This window comes from Nelusetta ayraudi, unplaced genomic scaffold (genome assembly GCF_046127955.1).
Source record: "Nelusetta ayraudi isolate G7.1 ecotype Tasmania unplaced genomic scaffold, CSIRO-AGI_Nayr_v1 ptg000006l, whole genome shotgun sequence".
Taxonomy (NCBI): domain Eukaryota; kingdom Metazoa; phylum Chordata; class Actinopteri; order Tetraodontiformes; family Monacanthidae; genus Nelusetta; species Nelusetta ayraudi.
The window spans coordinates 7,717,620-7,741,478 of NW_027466056.1; the positions used below are offsets into that span (position 1 = coordinate 7,717,620).

General features: G+C 46.7%; 1 protein-coding gene across 3 annotated transcripts in view; it reads right to left on the bottom strand.

Moving 5' to 3' along the window:
• Positions 1-23,859, bottom strand: part of xirp2a (xin actin binding repeat containing 2a) — a 63,104-nt gene that overhangs the window by 38,713 nt on the left and 532 nt on the right. For 2 of the 3 annotated variants that reach the window (XM_076017573.1, XM_076017574.1), the window contains exon 2: positions 21,729-21,761. Coding sequence is in view for 1 of the 3 variants with exons in the window: in XM_076017572.1 (XP_075873687.1) it covers positions 17,117-17,311 (195 nt within the window). In the remaining 2 variants the exon portion in view is untranslated. Of the gene's footprint in view, positions 1-17,116; positions 17,483-21,728; positions 21,762-23,859 lie in introns of all 3 variants that reach the window. The other variant, XM_076017572.1, reaches the window with a different exon arrangement.

Below are 23,859 nucleotides of genomic sequence, written 5' to 3' on the forward strand. Positions count from 1 at the left end.
AACAAAAAAAAGTAAATACAAATTCTTCTGCTTCTTTTTCTTTTATTATCCCAACTTGTGATTTATGTTTATTACCCCAATTTTCCAGCAGGTTAATGCATATTTTTTGTCACTTCTGACTGGGTTAGGTTTAGGATTAAAGTTAGAGAGCTTGGAGTAGTGCCCCATCAGAATCAAGCACAGTGGCCAGTCAAAAGCAGGTAGAGGTGGGTCTTTAACGATCTTTGTTGCAAAAATCTTAAATTGAGACGTCTGGATGTGTGGGAATGATCATTGCTGTAGGTTCTGTGTCGAAACACAGAAAATATCTCAAAACCATTTGGCTTAGTTTATGATTTTTTTTATATTGGTAAAAGCTTACTATACTGCCCATGAATACATTATGTATATATATTATACATGTGTGAACTGTTCTAAAGGTAGGAAAAACAAAATGTTTTTATAGTACTGCGATTAAACACTTTTATTCATGGGAAATATTTGAGCTTTTACCAATAAAAAAAATCAGAAATTAAGCCAAATTTTACACTCTGGACCTTTAAATTTCAGGATTCTTCTGTTGGAAAACACATTGGTGAACACAAACACACACACACACACACACACACACACACACACAGAGTGTGTTTACAAGTGCAGCTCGCCCACATGCACACTCCTCCTCCTGACAGCTCTTGGACGGAGTGCCTCTGGCTGTGCGAGCTGCCTTATGGGCTCACTGGAAGGGAGCGCGACTGGCCGCCTCTCGTAGGCGAATGGGGAGGCGGCGCCGCGGTAAACAAGTCACTCACAGGAAGTGGGCCGCCTCGAACGCCACATCATTGTTTCCACCAAGAAGGGAATACATCGTTGGATCGCTTTTGATTTAAAGCATAAGTGTCAAACTTTGGCCCGCAGCATCATTTCTGTTGGCCCACGAGGCCAATACAAAATCACTGTTAGAGCTGCTGCCCCGCCGCTGTTATGCAGCAAATGTAGTGCTAATACTTCAAATTCCAGAATGCTGTGCTGGTATTTTGGCGCGTCAGCCAGGACAGGACATTCATTGACGGATGTCATTATTGATTCATTGGCTCATTGTTGTTATTTCATTTTTTACATTTATTATCATCCCGTGAAAAAAAGTTACTGTTAAAATTTAAATTGGAAGGCTGCAAATAAAAAAAGAGGCATACTATTTTTATTTACATTGTATTTAGTTTGGCGATTCTTTTAATTTGAAATTCAATTTTGCATTGGTACAATATGAAGTTATTAATTGTAGTATTAAGCTTTGCTTGTTCCATATTCAGGTTGAAGCAAAATCTGTTTGGGTCCATACAAAACGTTCACTGTTCTATCTGGAGGAGGATTTGTTTTTGGGTTTTTTTTCTTAACAAATATCGATGTTGGACCGAGACTTTGTTCGAGTTTTAAATTTTGGCCCCGTTGTGTATTTTGAGTTTGACACCCCTGATTTAAAGGTTTTGAGGCTCCGGGGACAGCTTTCATCTGGCTCGTCTTGGAGGGTGACCCCTTGAAGTACACTGGCTGCCTCACGTGCCAACTTTTGCACTTGGAGTAGTTTGAGTTATGCAACGATGCCTTCAGCGCAACCGACCTCCGAGTCTCCAAGTCTGGCTGCCGGACAATTTATCCATCTGGATTGTTTTTTTGAACTGAGCTCAGTGTTTCCAGCAACAAAAAATAAAATAAAATAAAATATATATATATAGAAATGTAATCTGACAAAAAGAGCTAATGCATTTGGAACATTTGTCCGTCGGGAAAAAATACCGCTCTACCGCTAGCAAATGTCTCGCTTTCAAATTTTCTATTTACAGTATGAATCAATAATGCCGGCGAATGAACAGCTCGCAGACTAATGCCTTTGGTCGACGAACTCTTGCTTCGCAAATCGCCGGACGTGCTGGTGATGTATTTGGGAAACGGGCGTGGAAGATCGCTCCGCCCCGCGGCGAAGGGGGTGAACATTGCTGCGGGTCATCGATTCGCAACGACTTGAGATTTGCACGGTTCCTGGAGAAAAGCCTGTCCGACGGCGCTCCTGCTCCAGCTTCAGCTGCGGCTTCGGCTGCAGCTGAAAACCTCGAGGCCCCCCAGGGGCTAAAATGTTCAATAGATGGATGAGCGAACAAAAGCGAGAGAGCCCGAGTGAAACGCTCTAGTATTAATTCTAAACACGGCCGAGTGAAACGCTCTAGTATTAATTCTAAACACGGCCGAGTCACCTTGAAGGAGGAAACGAGAAGAAAAAAAAAATTGAACTGTTTGCACGGTAGTTTATTGGCAAACCCATCAATTTTTTAGAAATGTTTATTCGTTGCACCAAGTTCAATTCTGTTAAAAATACCCCAAAAAAACGTTTTGGTTTGTTCTCATTTTCATTACGGAGGAGCAAATGTTTTAATGCAAGCGTTTGCTGTTAAGATAATCACTGGTGTAGCACTGACAAGGTCGATGAGATCTAGAAAGGAAAAAGAAACCCAGAAAACATCTGCACTGTGATGTTTCACCGAGGTGACAAGTGAGGACAGAATTGGTTATACTCCATCCTGTCGGTGACACTCTGAGCTGCGGCGATCTCACTTTTTGGAACTTTTTATGCGGCTTTAAATAGAAGCGACCCTGCATCCCCCTGCATCCGTTCTCCTTTAAGCTTGAGAGCACGTGTTCCCCGAGCCGCAGTTCAGTCGAGGACGCACCCAAAAGCTCGGAGTCTTCCCCAAAAATGTTCACAGAGAGGACGCTTAAAATGTTGCTATCGATCATCATCAATTTTATAGTTGGCGCTAGGACGTCGCTGGTCTTGTTATAAAGGCGACCAGAAGGGGGCGCTCTGATGATGCAAAGCCTGAGAGTGTAAAGGTCCGTTGTGTAATATTTGGCCTATATTTACGATTTTTATATTAGTAAAATCTTAATATTCCGCCCACAAATACATTAATAAAAGTGTATACTCACAGGGTAATAAAAGTAATTTGTTTTTCCTACTCACGGAACAGTTATTTTATATATATATATATATAAGAATATACATAGAACAAGGGCGACCTTGCATAGCCATATTTCTAAGGAAGCCTGTGTGGACAATCCAGGTTGCCTCGCAGCGCATTTAGGGTGAACGCTTGCATCTTCAAAAAAAACCAACAAAGAAGAAGGTGGACGAGGTATCAAGGTTCGTGTGCGCAGGCCACCGTAGTTTACTGCAAGCACGGGAGAGGGAAGGTGAGCGCTGCAATCTAAAAGATGCACCTTAATGTCGCTGTTTCCTCTCAAAATCTCCAAATATTACACCCTTAATCTTGAATAAGTGTGTAATATTTGTCTTGCTTGCACTCTCCCTAATTACGCTTTCACTGTTTTCGTTTTAAATCCCCAAAAAATTGCCGCGACATGGTTGGTTGACTGGAGGCCTGGGTTACTCAAAGCTTGAACTACTAAAACTCCTGTTTTCGCCAAATCTGACACTGTGGCCAAGGTTGCCTGGACTGCTGTTGTGTAGTTTGCCTCGCCCCGGATTGCGTAACTAAGACAGTCACAACATTGGTGGCCAGTTTGACTGCACAGTGGAGTTCTTGACCAGCGTTGTCTGATTGGATGACAGGCCACCCAGGCCGTAGGTCGACAGGCTTCCTAATTGTACAATACTGCTTCTCTTGGTTGTGGGTTCACTGTCATCCTCACGCACCCCAGACGGAAACGACTTGCGGTTCGGTCGAAAGACTCGACAACAGATCAGCTTCCTATCAGCCTGGAAATGAATCCTGCCGGCCGCCTCTGAAAGATGGAGAACGGAACGCAACAAGCATCCGCGAGTGGCAGTTTCATCAAAGTGAGATGCCATCTTGGCGTCGCGGGCGGGGGGGTACAAAGTGCGGCGCCTGAGGGCCTTCCTGGCGGACGACGAGCTTGTTTTCTTTCCCGGTGGCTCTGGCAGGAGTTGAATCGAGCACGACACAGCTCAGCCACAAGGCGGTGACGCGGCTTCGGAGACCTCAAACCGGGCTGCGCGTAACGCGAAAGAAAAGAATTTGCTCTGTCGCCTCCCAGGCGTCAAGATAAAAAATATATTTGTCTAATCACCTTCCCAGCTTGGCCTTTCCTTTTCAAACGCCACCTACGGGTTCTTTCCCCAGATGAACGTGCAAAATAAATCCAAGGGATTTCTTAAGTGTCCCCATCTGGCGAGCTAAAAAAAAAAAAAAAAAAAAGAAAACGCAGCGAATTGCTAATTGCTCCCTTCTTTGCATCACTCTCACTTGTTGGCGTTATGTAGCTGTGTTTATCATTCATTCAAAGGTCACCTTGTCTTCCCTTTCGCCATCTTTGTTTCAGTCTCTCCAGCAACCGTTTTCTCATTTCAAGCATTTTGGGTTTTTTTGTTCCTTTTTTTTGCGACAGGGCGCCCAAGAGCGTCTCCGTCTGGTAAGAAGGGGTGGGCGGGTGGGAGAGGAGGAGTATGTGCGGGGGGCCCTCTTATCAGCCGTCCTCATTAGGCGGAGGCGCATCAATATTTTACGCACTCGCGGGCAAGCGCGGGCGCAAAGAGAGACTCGGTCCAGCGACGGAGGAGGAGGAGGAGGAGGAGAGGAGCAGGAGGAAGAGGAGTCTCGGGGCTGAACGAGGAGCGCAGCGAGCAAAGCGGGAGGGTTCGAGTGAAGAGACTGAGAGCGACTGCCGGATTTTGAGCCGTTGCACAAAAAGGCGGGCGGCCGGGGACGAAGAAAAAAAGGCTTAACCAAAGACACAAATAAAAGACTGCGAGGCGACACAGTCAAACAGTCCAGAGTCTGCATACGCAGCCTGAAAAAACTAAAAAAAAAAAAAAAAAAAGGGGGGGGGGAACAGAGGCAGACAAAGTGAGTCCACAGGGACGTACGATTCATATTATGGTGAGCGCAGCTGCAGCAGATGGAGTGTGTTTTCGCTGACGCTCTGCGGTGATTCATGGGTGGAAAAAGTCACCAACGGCGGAGAACGGCTCTGCTCACAGATGAAGCTTTATCTCTTCACTTTTGCACTTTTAAGAAGGTAACAACCGTGATATATTTTTATTCCTGCTTGGGTTTCTCTCACCCCCTGCCGCCCCAACTCCTCGGTACATGATGCAACATTAAGTCAAGAGTTTATTTTTTTGCCTCAGCTCCTTACCCGTACAGTCCCTCAATTTTCTTCTGAACCCCTTTGAAAGCTCTCAACACGGTGAGTTCACATTGCCGGTGGATCGCAGAGGCCAGCTTGCTTCTCTGAACAGACAGGAGTGTGATGAGCGTGTGTGAGTAGCGTTGAGGTGTCAGACTGAGGCAGTGGAAATATAATTCTAAAATTAAAAACAAAAGACAAAATGATGTATACCAGCGCAGTTAGACTGCTCTCTAGTGGCCAATGTGTGAAACAGCCACGTGCTAACAACGTACCGCACGTGTACATACGAGTAACGAGCATTAAAATCCATGTTGCATTATAGATTTCCAACGCAAGGAAGGAGCTTGCTAATTAAGCTAAGATTTCACTTTTGTCACCCTTTAGTTGCCCTCTAGTGGCCAAAATGTGTAACAGCCATGTGATAACGCCGTACCACACGGGTTTGTAAATTTGAACATTACGAGTAACGACAAAATTGTTTCTCAATCTTTATCAGCGAAGTTAGACTACTCGAGTTGTCCTCTAGTGGCCAACATGTGTAACAGCCACGTGCTAACAAATACAACATGGGTACATAAACTTGAAAACATGAGCATAAAAAGTAATTATTAGACTATTACGAGTAACAAGCCTTGAAATCCTTGTTGCGTTTTCCAATGCAAGCAAGGAGCTTGTAAACCTGGTAACGTATTAACATTTCAATTTTACCACTTGGCTTCTTACTTCTTCAGTCCATGAACTGGCTATTAATTCCGCTTGCATCCTTGGAATTACGTACATGTTTACACATATCAAATCTCCCTCTTCCCCCCGAGATGACAAAATACCATGTTTAGCCTCCTCAGCGATGTGACAGCGACAGATAAATTGCAAAGCACGCACAGCGTCTCAAGGAGAACGGGGCGCTCCTTCCATCTCTATTTTCATTTTTCCAATGAGCGGGCTCTCAGCCGGCGAAACTTTCTGCGCAGCAAATGGCAAATAAATGGAGTGCGCTTCTCAAAGGGAGAGGACGGGCTCTCCAGGTTGAAAGGTTCTGGCAACCATTCCTCCGGGGACGCCACCCCCTCCTTACCCCCTCCCTCGCACATTCCTCTGACGAAATGCAAACGTTGAATCCTGGGATGAAACTCACGCAACGCAACGAGGCACTGAGGACAACTATAAAACCAGACTGCTCTCTGGACTGCTTTATATGGGCTAAATCATTACTTTTCTCTTAACAAGTGCAAAAAATATCAAAAAAATAAACAGCCATTAAAGCTTTTGCGCCTCCAAAAGAAAGAGGAGATAGGAGTAAAGCCAATTAGCAGCAAACCTCACAATTAACATGTTTATTAGCTTGAAGGTCTGTTCAGTCGCACTTTGTAGCTCTTATTTACAGTGCGAGGTTTGTGCTTTGAATATTGAGACTTTGCTTCAGGAGACTCCACTCAAGCCATGAAACTTCCATTTCCCATGAAAATGGGAGTCATTTGCATTTGCCCAAATGGGGTCCATTTGAGAGCAGACTATTTGACCCAAATCTATTGAGCAGCTTGACAGATGTGCAACTTTTTTTTTTTGGAGCTCTGGCGTAGAAAAAACGAACAAAAAAACAACATAAAAACCTTTTGCCATGTGTGCCGATGGCTGAAAACATCGGCAGGCCATTAATGTGAAGAGGACGAGCACTTGGCCACAGAGCGAACAATTTAACTGCAGTGAACGCTGCATTTTGACATCTGTGCATATGACTGAGTGCTGCGGATAACACGCGTTTGGCAACAACACAAGTGAATGTGTTTTATAGAAGCTGTTCAAGTGTTGGCAGGAATTGGCAATCGCACAATCACCGTAGAGCGACAAAATCAGAAATGGGAATTGTGCCGCAGCGTGCGATGACCAAATTTCATTTAAAAGTGAAATTTGGTTCATTCGTTCCAACATTCTGATTAACCTGGCTCGCCGCATGGAATGTGTCCCGAATTCTTTTGGCTCCACCTCACATGTCCATCTGGTAAGGAGCCCACAGAGAAGTGATTGAAGTGTTTTGCCAAATCAATGCCAAAGGCGGTTTCCAAGTGCAACGTCCCCAGAGAAAAGATTTTAGTTCTGTGAAGAAGAAAAAAAAAAAAGACCCTTGTGCCTTCTTTGCAAACCCCAAGCAAATAACTGAGTTTTTTGATGTGCCTATTTTAATTTCCAAAGTGAAAACAATGTCACTGTCTGCCTTTTTCCAAGTACTGCATTGGTCCCCAATTCCGCTATTGTGTAATTTATCAAAAGAGAATTTCATGTCACCTTCATCGGGCTCTGGTTTGTCGCAATTAAGAGGAAAGCCGATTGGTTACGGGATCTTGTGAAAAGCGTCGTCTGTGGGAGGCTGGCAAGACGGACGAGTGTCATTTCAGACTTAAAATCTGTGTCTTTCCGGCTGCCACGCAAGGTTGGCAATAACTGCTAGATTTACATTTACGGCATCCAAAAACACCATTGAGGCATCTCCTCGGGAGCCAAGCCTTCCGCTAGGTTGTTAGATGAGACGTGCTTTCGATTCAGAGAGCAACAAAGACCGATAAAAAATGATCACGACAAATCACCAACGTTTCTACGAATGAGAACGTTTCACCCTGCTCTGTACTTTAGGCTTTCGGTCCTGTGCCATTTGTATTCAGGGTCATCCTCCCCTGATTATCGGCGCTCTTGATCGGGGGCCAGAACACGCTCCCCCTCCGGAGATCGAAAGATGTGGTGGTGGTGTGTGGGGGGGCAGGTGGGGAATTAGGAAACGGTGGGTGTCTGCGATTTGCACATCCCCGGCACAGAGCTTGATATCATTGAAACATGGATATAATTCGTTAATCAGCCTCTGACCTGCTTTACCTACTGAAACGTGTGAGCCGACTGCTGAGTTCACCGCGAGTTCCCTCGCTCCGACTCGCACCCGGACCTCCATCTGTCTCCCGCGACTCCGCTTCCCGCCCCGTCTCCTCCCATCCGCTCCTTTTTAAAAATACAACCCTATGCCCGCTGAATGCGAATTATATTTCAGTCTCTTTCATCAGACTCTGTGCTCGCTCTCTCCCTCCTTCCCTCACTCTCTCTCTCTCGATGCCCTCATCGCCAGGCATGACTATTTATACGCGGCGACTCCAAAGTGGCAGGATATCCAGATCTGTTTCCTGCCCCTTTCCAAATATACACCCAATCACGGACCCGACGGCCTGTTGATATTCCCAGAATCAAGTCTATACTTAAAAGTTACATCACCTCGGTCCCGACGAGACAAAATCATATGTGACCTTTTATCACCCCAAAACCTTTAAAGGTTAAGTGTGTAATATTTGGAGATTTCTTAGAAGAAACAGCGACATCGAGTGGTCGCATTTCAGACCGCAGCGCTCTTTCACCTGAGACCCCTTCTGGACTCCTTACCCTTCACTCCCCCTCGCTTGCCAGTGAACTACGGTGGCCTGCGCGCACAAACCTGGATACCTCGTTCACCTTCTTCATTGGTTTACCGTCAAAGGTCCCATGTTTGCAGTTGCTTTCATCCAATCGATCCCCATTGGGGGGGGGAAGCCTTCTATTTAACCCTGTGTTTGCAGTCTCCCCACAAAATATACAATCTGGGCTTCATGCTAAAAATGATGATTTGTTGGACCGCACACAGAGCAGAGGTGCTGGGAGGAACACCTGGCTGGGGATGTCATCACTTGAGAGGTGTTGGCGCCCTTTGTGACATCACAGTGGGCAGATTTCCTTAACCGTGTCCTCATTTTTGCTGAAACAAAATACTGCATTACTGTTGCTAAATCTTTGTTGAGTGAATTTTGCGTATACAGAGCCTTCAAACATATGCAGCAAAATTTGCTGTATCATTAATATTAATCTTTCACTTTACTCTTATTATTATTACCCCTCGGCCTAATTTACCAGACAAGCTATACAAGTCATGAAACCAATGCCACAAATTTGTACCCTTGGACTTGTCGTTTCTAATCTTTAATCCCGCCAGCGTTTTTTTAGGCTTCATTACAGCTGACTCGTCTCCATCGAGTCACATTAAAAAACGCGGCTGTCGGGCGGCAGCCATGGCCTTTTGCTTCGCCAGGAAATTAGACGACAGACGACAGCCGACAGTGCGGGGCAAACGAGCGCTACCAAATGCCCCCCAAAAATGTGATTTCTCATCGCAGCAAATTGAGAGATAAGGTTAACAAAGCGAAAGCGAGCGCAATATCTGCTCTCAGGAACAGCTGGCTGGGTAAACAGAGAGGAGCTGAGCGCTTTAGATAAATAATGCAGATACGACCTTGACTTTAGGGAAAATCTCTGGAAATGATCTATTGTTCGGTGCCACAATGCGCGAGGACGCTAAACAAACGGAGGCGGCAGACCGGCCCTCCGCTTCAATCCTGACTTTCACGGTTGCTGGAATTTTACGCTCTATTTTTTTTCTCTGCAGTGGCCTGAAGGTTTGAAAAGTCTGCCGTTATAATCCGATGCGGTGTTTGTCAGAGTAAGTTTGTATCTCCACGGTGCGCTAGCAGTGCGTCGCTGGTCTTTAGAAAGAGCCGTGCCTCCTCTCCACAGAAATTAGAACAGCATGTGAATATGTGTTGTGTGTTAAAAAGCAACATTTTCATGCCGAGTGGGGTTAAACATAGTGACATAAACTATGCGGATCGTGTGATGTAAAAATATAGGGGTCGCCATCGAGGTTGTAAGAACAGAACCACAAAGACCCGTTTAAAGATCAGTTGTAGGGAAAGTGCACTCGCAACAAGTCGTTACCCTGGCAACGGACAACTCGCAGCTTAAGAGACACGCTTGGCTTTCTCCTTCCCTTCCCACATGAATCAAATGAGTGTGAGGAATATTTTCTCTCCACGCACTTTTTGAAATGCGTCCGCTGTTGCTCGCGCGGCGCCTAAAAGGTGCAATCAGCGAAGTCTGCCATGTAGCAGCGTCGTGGGAAAATGCATCTCCATCTCCTCTTTTGCTTGCTATGTATTATTTTTTTGTTTTTGCATTAGCCGAAAAAAAAAAAACCCAAAAAAACGGCACGCTTAAAAGCTATGTTGCAAATTCCCTGTATTTTTTTTTTCACTTCAATTTTGCTAGTTCCGTTACCCTTTTTTCAAAACGGTACGTGCACCAGGACGCAAAACAACAAAACAAAACAACAACCATGTAAAAATGGAGAGATGGAAACTGGGCCTGTGAGTCTTTGGAGTGGAGCTGAAAAAGCCTGAAGGCAGAGATGCTCCGCTTTGCCGACCCGACAGGTGTGCAACATTACGTTCCACTGTTTCAGGTCAGTGGAGTTTCCACCCCGCGGCGGGCAAAGGGCTGGAGCGCCTGAAATCGCTGCTGACTTCCGCCTTTTAAAGGGATGGTTCAAGATTTTGGCAAATCGTCCAACGTCCTACTACCATAACCACTGTAGTCACATTAGAGGGTACAGCATGTCTCCTTTAACTACCTTAAATGCCTGTTGTTTTGAGATCAGAAGCTACTCCTTCCATCAAAACAGAGAAGAGGCGGAGGACTTTGTGATCGATGGCGATTCCTAGACCAAGACCCAGAACTTTATTGATCGGGGCCAAAAACCAAGTGGCCGACTTGAGGTGGCGCGGCGTCGCAGGAAACTAGTTTCCAGTATTTGCTTGTGCACTTGTGTCATAACGTTACATAATTATACATTATTATGATTTCATAGCCTGTACGTATCTGCCAGCATGACCTCAGGAACTTGAGGCAAATGGCCAATGTGCCAAAACGTCGCGCTATCCCTTTAACAAAATCCCTCGTCAGACTCCGGCTCTTGTTTACCCCGTTTTTTTATTCATGACATCTCTGACGCTGACTCCCTCGCACTGACGCAGTAAATAATTGAAAAATCCAGGAGGATTGAGGGGGGGCCGGAGGTCTTTGGCTAATTGTCGAACACATATGCCGGATGCGGGGGGGGGGGTGTTACGTGGGCGTCAAGCCGCAGTTAGCGCCGAAGACAATGGCTGGTCCCGAGACGTTGGGCCGGAAGAAGGGCCCGCAGATATGCTTTCGTTAGCCGGGGCTATGAAAAGCGGATTAAATGCGTACGCAATACCACAATGCAGCAGCTAAAGGGGGGTGGGGGGGGGCTCATCACGAACAACGTGCTCTTTCAATTTGCGAGAAATGAGACAATCCAATCCAACGCGAGGCAGGCACTGATGTAAGTGGAGAGGATGAGTCAGGAGAAGCGTCAAAAGGGGATCCAGCGAGGCCAACGGCAAGAGATCACCGTCAGGTGACGCACGACCCACGCACCGAATGCTGGATCTCATTCAACAAATCAAGACGAAAAACATATAATAGCAGAGATGTACTTTAAATCCATACATTTCCAATACGCGCTTCTCCTTATCACTCAGGGTCACGGGGGTCTGCTGGAGCCTCTCCCTGCTGTGATAGGGTGAAGGCAGGGTGACACCCTGGACAAGTGGCCACTTCATCACAGGGCCACAAACAACCATTCACACTCACACCTTCGGAAAATTTAGGGTTCACAATTCACCTCACAAACAGGTTTTTGGACTGTGTGTGTGTGTGGGGGGGGGTTCTCACGCACACACAGCAGCTGCGTTTCCATGACCCCTAGAATGACACAAAACCTAAATATCGCAATAAAAGATTGGTCATGGAAATGTGGCTGAAAGGTTTTGACGCTCTCATGAGGTTTTTCAGACGTATCCATATAGAGGTATATCGCAATAATGTCATGGAATTGATCGAATTTACACGTCACTGGACGTGACGTACGGGGTCACGTGACCAGTTCACTTCAAGTGAAAGTGGCGTGTTATGTTTGGACGGAGGAGGAGACGTAATATTTTATTTACAAGTAATCAAAGAAGAAATATAACAAGCATTACTGACAGCAAACAACATTGAAATGCAAATTTTATACAAGAAATTTTGAAACACCTGCAATTCGCAATTGTACTTTGTCGAATTTTTCAAAATGTCCCTTTTATTTTGTGAAAAACTGTCATGGAAACGCAGCTAGAGAGAACATGCAAACTCCACCGAGAAAGGCCCCAGATCAGGAATCAAACTCACGACCTTGCTGTGAGGCGGCAGCGCTAACCACTGCGCCACTGTGTCAATCTAGATGTACTTTATTGGTCCCAAATTGGGAAATTACGATGTTGCAGCACTGAAAACAATACAAAGCGAAAAAAGAAGAGGCCTTGTGAAAGTTGCTGGAAGTGTTTTGGTTTTTTTTTACAGGCCCTCATCGAGCCTGGATCTTTTTTCACTGCGGCTGCCGGTTTATTTCACGTTTAATTAGGGGCATTTAAGGAAATGGTGGCACATATCGATTTCTTTTTCCAACCTCTTTTTTATTATTTGGGGGAGGATGCGGTGCTGGGGGGTAGCTGGCCCCAGTATCAGCAATTTGGCCACCTCGCTCATCCTTCTCCAACTGCCATTTAAAAGCTTATTAGCGCGGCGGGCTGACAAGAGCCCCACTTTTGGCCTAAAAAGCCGAAGAAACTTAAATCACAAGTGGCGACGGATGCGACCTTCGTCTAAGAGCCTCATGTGCCCTTTTTATCGGCTCAGTGTGTAACTTTTAAAAAGGCTCCGCAGACTCTTAAATGATAAATAAATCAAATAATGCACAGCTGATGATTAGCAGTTTCTGTTGGCAGGATGAAAATAAAAAACCATGCCCCCCGCCCCCCCAGTAGATAGTTTCAGACCATTACCTGGAGCCAGATCTGAAACGCTGCTGCTGCTGCTGTAGTAGCTGTGGAGCTGGTGCTTTCTTAGTTTCACCGATGACTCAGCGGCGACGGAAATTAACGGGAGCGGCGCCTCTGACCTCGATTTACGCCCGAGACCTCGTTCGCGGGTCGCAGCCAGAGAAAATGAACGTTCATCTGCCGCCGCCGAGCCGCGTTATCCTATTTACCGCCGATGACGAGCCTCCGTCCCACGCGCCCAAATCCCCCTTCAGTCCCTTTATGTTGTGCTCATTTTTACCAATCGCATCAGAATGAGATATTTCCGCGGGAAGGCTAATCCCTGATAATCCGGCCGGCTCCGACTTCGAGAGCGAAGCCCGTTTAAAGGAGCCTTCAGGCTCGAGGAATTAACTCCAATTAACACCAGGTGATTAGTAATTGTCCCTCCGCGATAAACTCCTGATTAAGTACACACGATTTATCCTGCACCTCGCGCTCTTTGGGGTTTAACTCTTGGTTTGTTTTCTGTTTTTTTTGTTTTTTGCCACTGGTTGTTTTGTTTTGGTTTTTTTTCAAATTCAACGCTCGGGCTCATAGAAGCCACACTGCCACCCGCTGGCCAACAGCGGCTGTCGCAAGCCGAGCGGACGAGAGCGAGCGGGATTAGAACGACGGCAGCGACTCGAATTACGTCACAGCAGCCAAAGGCGGGTTGGTTTGGCGTTTGGTTTCGCCGAGAGGCCTGCATCCCAGAGTTCCGAGACTGACACCCTGCCCTCGGAGGTCTTCTCACCTTATCTCTCCCGTGCATCTGTGTCATTGTGCATGCATGTAAACCCTCATCCCTCCTCTCGCTGTGACCAGAGGGGTCAGACAGATGTTGTAAACACAAGCCAGAGTCCCTGGAGGATGAACCCTGCCGCCTCTCTGCACTCCAGGATAAAACATCTGCAGCCACTGGCAGCCTGGACCGTCTCTCTCTCTCTCTCTCTCTCTCTCTCTCTCTCTCTCTCTCTCTCTCTCTCCCTCTCACCTGGGAATCCGTCGGATGTTGTTAGCGACATCGCAGCCGTTAGAATAAATGAAACGGGGCACGAGCGAGGAGGGAAAGGGAGAAAGGACAAGAAGAAGAGAGAAAAAAAAAAGAAAAGCCGACGCATCATCAAATATTGAGCTCGGTGTTACAGATAAGCCGGAGACGGGTTCATGTTTCATAAGCAGCAGCTTCCGTCCTCGCCCAGCTCTCCACGAGTCTGGCACTTGCTGCATGCAGCCATTTCCCTTTTTTTTTTTCAAGAACACGCTAAGCGCACATGCCTATACGAGTACAAGCCACCGCGTGTTTTACAAAGTCGGCCGCTGCCATTTACAGAGAGAGACTCGCCGTGCGACCGCATTGTCGGAAAAAAAGACGACAGCGTGACAAGGTATATTAAAGTTGAGGGTTTACCTTGGAGGTCAAAACAAACACTTGAACCAAAAATGGGTCATGGAAGGAGTTAATGTTTGACAGTGAACTGTCAAACGTGGCAGAGTGACAAAAGATCTAGATCAGGCGTTCGCAAACTAAGGCCCGGGGGCCATATGCGGCCCGTTAAGCTTTCTAATCCGGCCCGCTGAGGCTCGAAGAAATTATATTAATAATCAGTCAGATTACATCCATTTTGTCAGTGTTTTCAGAGTCGCTTCAATAAAGAGCAAAATACCGCAGGGCTTCAAAGACAGTTCAAAGTCTGATTTTGTTGGAACTTTGCTTTGGTTCATTTTCAATGGACATTAAAGTGACATGTTTTCTACATATCCCATGACATGTTTTTTCTTCCTATGAGGTGGCTCACCAAAACACTCCATCCCTCTGCTGCTGCTCCACCCCCCTCTGTCACATTTGAGAACCCAACGTTCTTAACTAGTCAAACAGTTTGCCCACCCCTGTTCCAGAGGAGAACAGATGAGATGTTCTAGAAGAGCTTTGACACCAACAATAGTGATTAGCGATGCAGCGAAAACACTTTTTCCCAGGAGGAGGACTCACCGATACTGAGTGCTTAATAAGGCCATTACATCTTATAGAAGGACTTTGATTTTTTTTGTTTTGTTTTGTTTTCCACAGATGTTCTGTTATTTGAACCAAATTCCTCGGAATGTTTTTGTTTTGTTTTTTAACCCGGGGCAACTGTCACTTGTTTCACTGCAGTACCAATACAAATTGAACAAAATTGTCATATAAATACATATACAAGTGGTATCGGTGTCGTTGTATCAGCTCATATTTTATGATATCCCCACCGCAATTCATTCCTATCCCAACACCATCTTAATCCACCCCCGATACAATCGGATGACAAAAAAAAGCACAGAACTGCAACGTTCTCTCTCTCATTCTGCTCAGACTCAACAAAGCCCCCCCGCCCCCCCCCCAACCACCACACAAGTACCCATCTGCTGACTCATCGTGTGCGTTTGTCGTCGACAGATTATTTTCTTGGCGCGTTCACTTTTGGGGAAAAAAAAGGGGGGGCGGGGGAGGAGGTTGGAAAAACAGCAGCGCTGAGGAAAAACAAAAGTGTCGGAGCTCTGAAGAATAAGTCTTAAAACTGACCGCAACATGAAAAAAACAGTTCCACTGCTGACACAACGCATACATACAGTATGTGTGTGTGTGAACATATATATATATATATATATATATATATATATACATATATATATATATATATATATATATATATATATATATATATATATATATATATATATATATATATATACATATATATACATATATGTATATATGTGTGCATCTATATTGGCATCTATATGCATACACATTTCGACATAAATATATACATAAATATACACACACACACACACACACACACACACACACACACACACACACACAATGTGGCGCAGCGGCTCTAAAGGCTCAAACGCCGGCTGGCCATGAGAGAGAGAGTCGCAGACCAGCTGATATATAAAGGCTGTGAAAAAAGCCTGGAGGAGAGCGACACGGCGCTCTAATCTCTCAGGGAGCGCCATGGCTCGCGGAGAAAAACACAAGACGGGGAGGTCGGCTGAAACGCAAGAAAAAAAGAAGAAGAAGGAGAAGGAGAAGGAGACGGAGAAGGAGAAGGAGAGGGAGAGGGAGAGGGAGAGGGAGAGGGAGAAGCAGCAAACTTCAGAGGGAGGCTTTGGTGATGCGGATCATTAACCACAGCCAGATGCTGCGTTCTGATGCCGCCACATCTGAGCTCCGCCTCCCCGCCCCCGACGACCAGCCGCCTGGACGCACGCTGCCCGGCCGCTGGGCCGCGACGTGCCAATTACAGGTTTATTTTTAAGTGCGGGTGCTGAAGCCGAGGGCCCTCGCAGAGGAGCGACTTAAATAACACGGTGTCGGGTGTCGCCGACCCGTTGACACCGGACGGCAGCGGCGGAGGGAGGCGTTCAGGAGCAGGGAGGCTTCCCGTTTGACCACGGCCCGCTCTCGGATTTGACGTCGTGCCAGGGAGGAAGAAGAGGAGGAGGAGGAGAAGCAGGAGGTGGGGCAGTGGGAGGATGAGGAGGAGGAGGAGGAGGAGAAAGTAGGTCATCCGGGGCCTTTTTCCCCTCGTCTTTTCCTCCTAACGACCCGCATCGGCTTCCAACTGACTTAGAGTTTCCTCTCAGAGACAGAGAGAGAGAGAGAGAGAGAGAGAGAGAGAGAGAGAGAGAAAGAAGGCCACCCTCTAGTCTGCGGTGAGAGAAAAAAAACAGAAAGGAAGAATGAAAGAGGAAAAAACGCTTACAGCGCAACGGCTCCCGGCCAGAGTCGACAGAGTCGGAAAATCCCAAATTACCGGCGCATGAATCATATCGAGGGCGGACGGACGGACGGACAGATTAGCGACATCCTGTTTTTTTGGGGGGGTTTTTGGAGGGGGGGTCGGTGGTTGCGACCACCTGCAGCGGGTTGCGTAAAGTTTCACCACTTCCTTGGAAAAGAGGTAAGGAGGGGGGAGGTCGCGGGAGGTTTCACGATTTTTCTTTTTCTGTTTTTTCGCACAAAAAGTGCAAAAAGCGCAAGAGCCCCGGACGGCGCTGACGGCGGCGCTGAAAAAACACCTGGAGAGCGAGAGGAGTTTGAGGGTGCGAGGGGGGGTGTTGGTGGTGGAGGAGGGAGGGGTGAGGAGGCGGGGGGGCCAGAGAGGCGAACGAGTGAAGGAGGGAAAGCAAAAGAGAAGAGAAGCAGCGGCAGCACTCACTGGGCTCCTCTCAAAGATTCTCTTCAGGGAGTCGAGCGGCACGTTGAACCTCTCGATCCTGCGGGCGCCCTGCGGCTCCTCGTCCGACGCCTCCACCTGCCGCCCAGGGGCACTCTGGGAAACGGAGCCCCGGGTCACCGCCGCCGCCGCCGCCGCCACCTCCTCCTCCTCTCCATTTCCTGATTGAATTTCCATTGTCGCCGGGAAACCGTATATCTCTCTCTTTCTCTTTCTCTCTCACTCTCTCACTCTCTCGAGCTTCCCACCGTCGACTCGCAGAGGAGGAGAGGATGGATGGAGCGCGCGCGGGAGCCGCCGCTGCCACTGCCGCCACCGCTGCCGAGCCGCGTCGGGGGAAAGAAGTGGCTGGATGAAAGAAGAGGAGGAGGAGGAGGAAAAAGGGGAAAAAAAAGTTCACGAGGGGGAACTTTTTTTTTCCCTTCCTCCCTCCTCCCGCCCCCTCCACTCTTTTCTCCAGGCCACCCCCCGCACCCCGCCCCCGCCCCCCGACCTCTGTAATAATAAGTCATATATTAACCGACGCAGGCCGGGGCAAACCGAAAGTAGGGGAGAGAAACGAAAAAGAAGAAGAGTGGGACACAGTGGGCGGTGGAGGGGGGGCAGGCGAAAGGAGGGAAGAGAAAAGAAAGAAAGTTCTAGCGACTCCCAAAACTGGGGTTAAACCAGGCAGGGGCAAACTATGGCCCGTGGGTCATATGCAGCCCGTTAAGCTTCCTAATCCGGCCCGCTGAACTTAAAGAAATGATATTAATAGTCAGTGAGTCAGAAATTAGCTCATCTCATAGCTTATCACCCATTGTTTCAGTGTTTTCAGAGTCATTTCAATAAAGAGCTAAACACCGTGGATCCTATCCTATGAGGTGACCCACCGAAACACTCCATCCCTCTGCTGCTGCTCTGGCCCCTCTGTCACATTTCACAACCCACGAGTCCAAAAGGAATTCCATCCATCAGGACGGCCCAGCCATTATCTCAAAATGGGGAGTGTGAAAGCAACAGGAAGTTGAGTATTTCGTCATTCGGGAGATAAATCCCTCACTACTCCGGAGCAGGAGGTTTGCGTTGTTTTGCCGGTTTGGGCAAAAAACAAATCACCGGCTAGACGCGAGCGCAGCTGCTTCCGTTCGTCTGTCCGTCCATCCGTCCGTCAACACGAGTTGGTGACGGCTCGCCCATCCTGCACTGACGGGGACGACGGGAAGCCCAACACAATGGGCTCGGCTTCCTCCCATTCACATTTTCAGCTTCAGCCGGCTCCCTCAACACGCGCCGCGTTAGTTTCCGCTCGCAATTTGTTGAAACCTTCCGGGTGGAAGCGCGGCTAAGAGGCCCGACGGAGGACGGGGAAAAAAAACCCGGGATTGGGTGGAAAAGGAAAAGCGAAAGACGCTGTTAAGAGGAAAATGGAATCAGGGGAAAAGCCAAATCTCAATGAGCCGAGGGTGGAGGTCCATCCCCGCGATAAGCGAGTTAGAGGGGTGGGCAAAGTTTTTGACTGGTGGGCCACAGTGGGTTCCAAAATTTGATAGAGGGGCCTATAAATATGCATGAGGGACATCAGAGGCGACTGCTCTGAGACTGCAAGGGAAGATCAGCTTCCCCTAAAATGTCAAAAAATAAGTGGTCAAATATGTACTGTTGTGTGTACATTTCATTGACTAAACATGCCATAGAATGCGTTCATCTTTTGTTCAGAATCAGCTACTTATCACAGGTATCTGACAGTGACACATGAGGCTGAATCCCTTTTTGATTGACAGCGAAATGAGCGAATCAGCGACCTTAAGTATGAATCATCCACCGAAGGATTTATCAAGTTTTTCATTCCGTGGCTCTGAGTTGATCCAGAGACTTTACTGATTCTCTTGGCGACTTTGTCTTTGTTAGAAACGACTGGCGACAAACCTAGCATCTATTTCTGGTGTTTTGGACATTGTAGCTGCTTGTGTTTGGAGACTTCTGTCACAGTGGCTGCTGAACCTGTCCCCCGTCACAAAGCACTCACAGACGGTCACACTTCACACTAGCCTCGCACAGCAGCTCCAGCTAGCGAGCTAGCTGCCAGAAAGCTGCACATAATGGCAGATTATATGAATATCAATGTTGTCAACCGGATTTTGGCGGCGAAGCCATTTGATAGTCTTCCTTACAAAGAGAAACTTGGAGTTAAACAGGAAGGCGGATCAACTCCTCAGATTGATTTTGGTGCAAAAGGTTGGGAAAAGTATAGCTGTCGTGGTATAGCAAAGTGAGCTGGCTGACTGGAAGTGCTGTCACAAATAAAATGTACTGTTGGCCATGCCTCTGGATGAAACCATCTCAGGAGTGTGTTGTCCGGTCAAAGGTGGGTTTTGGGGATCGGTTTGACTTTGACAGAGCATACAAAAGGCACGAAAAAAGCAGTGAACAAGTGAGTACATGTGCAAGGTTCCTCGAGGTCTTCTCCCGGTGGGACATGCCCGGAACACCTCTCCAGAGAGGCATCCAGGAGGCATCCGACACAGATGCCTGAGCCACCTTAACTGGCTCCTCTCGATGCGAAGGAAGCGGCTCTACTCTAAGCTCCTTTCGAGGTGATCGAGCTCCTCACCCTGTCCCTAAGGGTGCCCTAGCCCAGCCACACTACGGAAGAAACTCATTTCAGCTCCTTCTTCACCACGACAGATTGGATTGGAGATCGCAGGTGGATCAGTGCGGCGTCCACAGTGATGCAGTCACCACAACCGACCGCCCGCGATCTCGCGCTCCATCTTCCCCTCCCTCGTGAACGAGACCCCGAGATACTTGAAACTCCTCCACCTGAGGCGAACAAGGATTCTCTGTCATTGTTCGCTATCTGGACAGTACAATATCCTGGTAAAATCCAGGAGCGCCTAACTGGATTTTTTTTTGACGTTTCTGTGGGAAGAGATGCTCAGTCTGTTTTTGGAGTCTTGAATGCTGGACTACAATTTGAGGGAGAAACTTGTGGCACAAACCTATGATGGGGCTGCGGCCATGGCTTCAGCTTCCAACGGTTTGCAGGCCAAAGCAAAGCAATAGCCCCGAGTGCAATGTTTGTGCATTGCTATGCAAACAGACTGAATCTGGTGCTGTCTCAGGGGGCTAAAAGCTCATCTGAGTGCAATTGTTTTCCCCCGCATTACTCTGGGTTTGCCACATATTTCTCAAAATCCACAAAGAGGACGTCCTTTCTTGAGTCTGCAGGCTGCTCAAGGTAGCCCAGAAACGCTCCTACTGATCAATGGCATTTCACATCACAGATAGTGAGCACTGTGGCAAACAATTATGATGTAGCTTTAATGTCAATTGAAAATGAACCAAAGCACTGTTACAACAAAATCAGTGTCTTTGAAGCCCCACTGTATTTGGTATTTTAGCTCTTTATTGAAATGACTCTTGAAACACTGACATAATTAATGAAATACAGCTATTTTATGACTTACTGATTATTAATATCCTTTCTTCAAGTTCAGCGGGCCGGATTAAAAATTTGAACGGACTGCATATGGGCCCCGGGCCGTCGTTTGCCCATGCATGACTGGCGCACCAGATGCATTATTCAGAGCAGGCACGAGTGTCGCGTTCAGCTGGATCCTCCATCCGGTAGACATACGAGGAAAGTAAAAAAATAAGTAAATTACAAATGCGGCTTGATGCCTCATTATGCCGTTTTAGGTTTGTGGTTTTTGAATAAAGTTTCAATAAAGTTACCCTCTATAACTCTTCCCCACTGTGTGACATAACATTCTGGACTTTTTCTAGACTTAACAAATATTGCAGTAATGCCTTTTTAAAACCTTCACAATTGACGGCCTTTTGCACATCTGTTCTTGTTTGTCTGTTGTATATAGATTGACTTGAATGTTTCTTGTACTTGCTGTATAGTTTGTTTTTTTTGTATTGTTTTTTCAGTACTGCACCAGCGTAGTTTCCCAATAAAGTACATCCATTCTATATTCTTTTCTATTTTGTTCTATTCTATTCTATTCTATTTCTGTGACACTGTAGAGCAAACTAAAAGATGGACTGCGGGGGAGAGAACGGAAAAAGCAAAGATTCTTGCTGATTATGCATCTTGATTTGTCATGCAACCAAAGTGGGGACACACATAGGCTTTCCTTTTCTCTCGCTCTCACACACACACACACACACACACACACACACACACACACTTTTAAGCAATCCGGTGTGAAAGCAAACATAATGTCCCCTAACACAAAGCCCGGGCACAGCAGGCACGTTGCTCTAATACGACGAGACAATATTTAGGCCCGTGGTGGGGCTGCGGAGGAGCCTCGCTGTGAAGGATTCGCCCAGGCAAAAAAACAAACAAAAAGAAGAGGAAAAAAACAACACTGCCTGCTCAAATTACATGAAACATGCGGCAGGTTTCTGCGGCTGGCTCCCACGTTGGATTCCCGGCCGCCGCTTTGCTCGAAGGAGGACAGATTGAAATGTGATCCACGTGATGGGACAAGGAGCAGAAGGAAGACGTAATTCTCTGGTGCCCAAACATGGACGGGTGCCCGCACGCGATTAATGAGACGACGCCCCCCACTTGATACAGCATGAAATGGCATGTACTCACGGAGCCGTAGGGTCCTGTGGTTCCCAAGAAAGTCTGGGGATGAAGAAAAAAAAAATACAAATATCAGTCTGGAAGCAGTGCTTATGGGAAAAGCCATAAATCTATTGAAGCTCAACAGCAACTCTTTATTTATGGTGGTATATCATTGGAGTAAAATAAATAAATGAATACAGTTGCAACTCCAAAAAGTCCCTGTAGTTATAAATTACATGCCAAAAATACTTTTTTCACTATTAAATTGTTTTAAACTTTTTATTTGGGCGTTTTGTTTGAAATTGTTAGCAACCTAGCATCATCTGGCTAAAGCTGTATGCAAAAGCAATTTTGTAGCATCAAGACCTAATTCATTTTTTTTTTAAGCATCAAATGTACAAATTCAAATGCGCCCTAACATATATTGTTTTTAACTGACTCTATGGCTTTTATGTCTATATGAGATATTTCTTTCTTTTTCAATATAGCTCCAAACCGCGATTTCGTTGTAGCTACTTGGCAGTGCGATGACAATAAAGGCTATTCCATTCTGTTCTAATACAGTTCTAATGGCACGGTGGTCAAACATGAGTGAACCAAGTCTTGCGACGTGTGCGGGATGTAATTCATCGTGGGCTCGGTGGCAAATGTTGCGTCATATCCCTTTAGCTGGATGAATGAGTTCATTGTCCGCCTGGCCGCTGGAGTTCATTTACAATGTTTTGCATGTTATCTCGGTTCATGAGAGATGGCGGGTCAGTCCAAAACGAGACACCCAGTTACATTTAGTCGCCCACGGCGATATTTCTCTGTCCCCTCGCAGCCATTTCCCAGCAAGGTGACTTCCCGTGAATGTGAATACGTGTTGATTTCTGCTCTTAAGTTGTGCGCATGGGGCATATGAGGTTTCATTTCTCATTTAACTCCTAGCCGAGTCCTACTGTTTTAATAAAACGCAATATGATTACCCGCTTTGATTGATTAATGCGCTGCTCAATAGTGTCACATAACTGTTTACACCGTGTTTTATTGTTTCTCGTCGCAGCGTCTTAATGACTAACGATTTTCCTCGTCGGCTTTCTCTCTCTCTCTCTTTTTTTTTTTTTACAGCTCCATTTGTCTTATTACTTTAATGCCTCAGTAACCAAATTTACAGCAAGGATCAATGAAGTATGATCCCATTATCTCAGAACAAATGAAACATCTCCCCAAAGGCTGTCTGACAGCGCTTACGGAGGATATCCTCAGACAACCCCCCCCCCCTTTCAACTTCAGCGACCAGCCTCCCCCCGCCCCCAACGCACACGCAAGCCTACTGATTATTATGGGATATGGTAGCTGAGTCAGGTCAGGACAGAGCCCAGCGGGGGATGAACTCCAAATAAAGCAGAAAGTTCAGAAATCTGGGTGCTTTTCCACTGGCAATTTGAACTTTGGCACGCAATTTGTCACCGTGTGCCTGTTTTAATGTTCCGCTATTGATTCAGAAGAAAGGTTGACACACAAAAGACCTTGCACTGGCAAAGGGGGAAAAAATCCTGCGGAGGAAAAGATGAAGGGAACAAAAAAGTGCAACAGTTTGTTTGTTGTCTTACTGTTCTTGTCGTTACCCTGCTGGGTACTGGCCTCCAGCTAAAACTGAAGCTTATCGCACAATCCACTTTTGGAAAGGGACAAAAGAAAAAATTGGCAGCCAAAGACATGAGCACAAAAATGCACACCGTGTCACAATGCTACAGAGCAAAAACTATACATATACTGTACACACACATATATATATATATACATATATATATAAAAAGAGTTTTTTTTTTCTTCTGAAAATCAAAATGGTTAATTAAAGGGAGACTGATGTGGGTATTGGGTGTCACTTCCTGCTGACTTTCTAGGCACAGGAGCCGACGTGGTAGCCGGTGGAGATCAGGTGACAGCTATGCTACTCCAGTTACTGAGGTATTACTTCCACCCCCCTCGGCGTAACGCGCCTCAGGAGCTCAGTTAGGTCATGAGACAGTGGCAACGTGGACCCGACTAAGGTTCCAAACAAACTAAAAGTTGCCGCGTTAAGGCTCAGCGTTTCCAGGGCAAGAGAGAGACCAGCTGGGATGTTAGCGGAGCTCAAACCAGCGGGGAATGTCAGATCCTGTCTGCTGCGGCA